Here is a 3,602-nt window from a genome sequence, read left to right as displayed (position 1 = left end):
CCAGGGGGACAGCTTGAGGCTCTGTCTCAAAAAAAAAAAAAAAAAAAACAACTGTAGGATAATTACAAATAATCCACCAACTTCTTTCCCACCCAAGATAAACAGTTGCTGAGGAGTATATGGTGGCAGAAAAATTGGATTGGATTGGTTAACGTGGCTGATCATTCCCCCTCCCTGAAACACTTTGTCATTTGGATACCACATTACTGTTTTGGTTTTCCTCCTATCTACTTGATGTTTCTTCAGTTCTCTGACTACCTAAGATCAAGGTAGCCCAGAGCTCAGTCCTTTCTCCACATGCTTATTCCCTTGGTCATCAATTCCAGTCTTTTGACATTAGTTACAATTTATGAATGTTGTGAAGGTAAGAGAAAGCAGTAATCCAGTCTATTGTTAATGGGAGACAGCAGTAATCCATCTATTGTTAATCTTTTTTGAGGGCAACTAAAATCCCATTTCTCTGAATTCTCTTATAGATATACTTCCAGAACAGCACAAATATAACAATGTTCATGGAAACAGTTTTTTTTTCCTGTTTTTGGCCGGGGCTGGGTTTGAACCCACTACCTCCAGCATATGGGCCTGGCGCCCTACTCCTTTGAGCCACAGGTCCACCCTGGAAACAATTTTTTTAATAGCAAAATTTATTTATTTATTTATTTTTTAAACTTTATTTATTTATTTTTTGTTGTTGTTGCAGTTTGGTCGGAGCTAGGTTTGAACTCACCACCCTTGGTATATGGGGCTGACACCCTACTCACTGAGCCACAGGCACCACTCCCTAATAGCAAAATTAAAAAAAAAAAAAAGTATAGCAACACCTATTTAAGTTAGCTGTGCTAATTATAAATGAGGCCTACAGCAACATTTCTTTTAAGCAGATTCCTTAGGATTTGCTACACAGTAAGGTCATTTAAAGCCAGGAATCTGGAGCCAGCCCTCTTAAAATTCAAATCCTAGCTCACTCCTAGATGTACCATCCTAGGCAGTATTGTGCCTTAATTTTTCTCTACAAAATGTCATAAGGATATTTTGAGGATTATATGCATTAACACAGGTAAAAGGACTCAGGAATCATGGCATGCAGCATTTGTACAACAAATATTAGCTAGTATCTCTACTGCTACATTTACTAGGAAATAAGTTTCTTTATCAGTTAAATTTCTCAGTAATTTGAGATTTCTTTCTATTCAATCATTGTACAATATTGAGGGACTTAATTTCAGTCTTCATTATAAAGCTAAGGAGTGACAATGCAGAGACACCAGTGGAATATTTTACTTCCTTAAGGTTTAAACAAGCACATACCAGCAAATAAGCACATTCTTAGGCCCTGCCAAGTTTCAGCTACTGAGCTTTGTAATTAGTCAGAGACCATATTGTGCACCTAGTTCCTCACCTCACATTTTCGATCTGCTTCAGAGACATTGAGGTTGTTTATATTCTGCTCAATGGTTTTGTATAAATGCTTCTTCTTTGGCTTTGGAGCCTTTTTGGTTGTTCCTGTTTCAGTAGCACTTCCATCTAAAAAGAGAAATAAGATTGCATACTATTAGGGTTGCTTTGAAGCATGTGCCTGAACTTACTAATTCAAACGCTTCAAAGGGTCATCATAATTTAAATGTGTGCAATTCTCTCAAAGCAATAGACATTAAGTAATCAGCTTATGGAGAAATCAAATTAGATTTGACTTCTAAAATAATTTCATTTCCAAAACCCCCCAAATCAGCAGCTCATGGTGACATTTACTCAAACTTGCCTAAATAAAATCTAAAAGTATTTATGAGGCCCTTCCTTTGTTGAAAATAACTTGAGTGTTTGAGTATCTTCTCATGTAAGACACGATTCTAATAACACCATGTCTTCAATAAAATGAGACACCATATTTTGCCATGTATAATGAGTACTTTTTTGCCCAAATTTTTGAGGCAAAATAAGGATGCACATTATACATGGGTAGTACCAATTCCATATCTATACAAATGTTATAAATTATTTATGCTTATGCATTAAAAATCTAACTCTAGAAAGCAATAACCATATCAGTATATAAAATAATACCCCAAATACAGTAATTGGTTTTACTGAACTTATAAGAAACTTAGAACGAAAGCATTTTTGGCCAAAGAGAAAGAACAATGTATTTCTTTTTATACACTTTAGGGAGGAACTAGCAATCTAGCTGATACTTTTACAAAATTCCTTTATAATACAAAAACAAGTGCCTAAATACAAATAAAAATTTAAATTAAAAATTAAAACAAATTACTTTTTTCCCTGAAAGTTTAGGCCAAAAATGTGGGTGTACATTATTTATGGCAAAATATGATAATTGATTTTTTGCGTCCTCATTCCAATATATCATTGAAATAACTACCTGGTATATTCTTTAAAAAGCCCCTTAAATCCACATTCTATCCACATACCTGCACCACAGCCCTCTACTTCTTCTGAAGATGGTGCATCTTTGCCTAGCCCTCCAAGGACTCTGTATACATCAGCATGGACAGCATCCACACGCACTGCATAGATCTTGGTGCTAGCATCCAGAGTACCAGCAGCTACCTAATCAAACAAGTAGAGGTGTACTCAGGAAGATGCACAGAAAGTAACTTCTGAACAGGCAAAACACAGAAAACATTAGAAACTATTTACACGCCCCAAGGGAACAATGACAAAGATCCCCCTCAGACTGCTAGGAAATAAACAGAACATATTATTTTCTCTGCACTTCACCAGTTTAGGAAAGATACAGTAGCTAATATAGTATCTACATGAGGAAAACTCTTATGTATTTTCAGAATTATGTTACAGTAAATATTAGAAATAATCATTATTCAATTCACATGCAAGAGAGAAGTAGATATCCTTCTTACTTTAAAGTTGGTTGGTTCTGTGTCTTTCTGTTTAAGAATCTCTGACATAAAATCAATCAAGTGCAAACCAAAAGCATTCTTGGTAGTGATTTTCTAAAAACAGAAAATTACAGAAAAGTTATTTATAGTCTAGGCTCATGTAAATAATGCTACGCTGAACAGAGGAAGCTGAGTCTTTATATAGGAATACACACATCTCCCCACTGATTTCACTTTCCACAAACACTTGACAAGAGCCAGGTCTATATGTGCATGTCCTCATTGTCAAGGTCTCAAAATGGACAGCATAGAAGTACTGACTGTTTGCTGTGTGCAGGCCCTGCTCTAAGCACTATACATTAAGAGACTTGGTGACCCTCAGAAGTACTCTATCAGGCAGACATTACTCTCATTCTCCAGAGTTCTGCAGCACTATGACCAGGTAACTTGCACACAGCTTGTAAATACGTAGCCTCCAACTCTAGCTAGCTTCAGCATTCACTATTAGCTCCAGAACTCTATTATCTATCTATCGTCTAGCTCCAGAACTCATACCATTGATCCCTCCGCCACGCTGCCCCTCTAGATTATGCTGCAGGTAGTAGGCAACCTCTTAGGAGGACCACCAAAGGTCCTTAAGAAAAAGTAAAACCGGCTCGGCGCCTGTGGCTCAAGCAGCTAAGGCGCCAGCCACATACACCTAAGGTGGTGGGTTCAAATCCAGACCAGGCCTGCCAAACAACAATG

General features: G+C 37.0%; 1 protein-coding gene across 1 annotated transcript in view; it reads right to left on the bottom strand.

Annotated features, from left to right (window-relative positions):
* The window catches only part of NCAPH (non-SMC condensin I complex subunit H), a 33,397-nt gene extending 30,434 nt beyond the window's left edge, over window positions 1-2,963 (bottom strand). The window contains exons 1-3 of the mRNA XM_012811023.2: window positions 2,877-2,963; window positions 2,427-2,565; window positions 1,400-1,524 (exon numbers count right to left, since the gene is read on the bottom strand). Coding sequence (XP_012666477.1) covers window positions 1,400-1,524; window positions 2,427-2,565; window positions 2,877-2,924 — 312 coding nt within the window. The 5' untranslated portion in view covers window positions 2,925-2,963. The remainder of the gene's footprint in view (window positions 1-1,399; window positions 1,525-2,426; window positions 2,566-2,876) is intronic.
* Between the last annotated feature and the right edge of the window lie 639 nt (window positions 2,964-3,602).

Source organism: Otolemur garnettii, unplaced genomic scaffold (assembly GCF_000181295.1).
Source record: "Otolemur garnettii isolate 467f Iridium unplaced genomic scaffold, OtoGar3 scaffold00148, whole genome shotgun sequence".
NCBI classification, from domain to species: Eukaryota; Metazoa; Chordata; class Mammalia; order Primates; family Galagidae; genus Otolemur; species Otolemur garnettii.
This window is presented reverse-complemented; position numbering and strand designations above follow the sequence as displayed.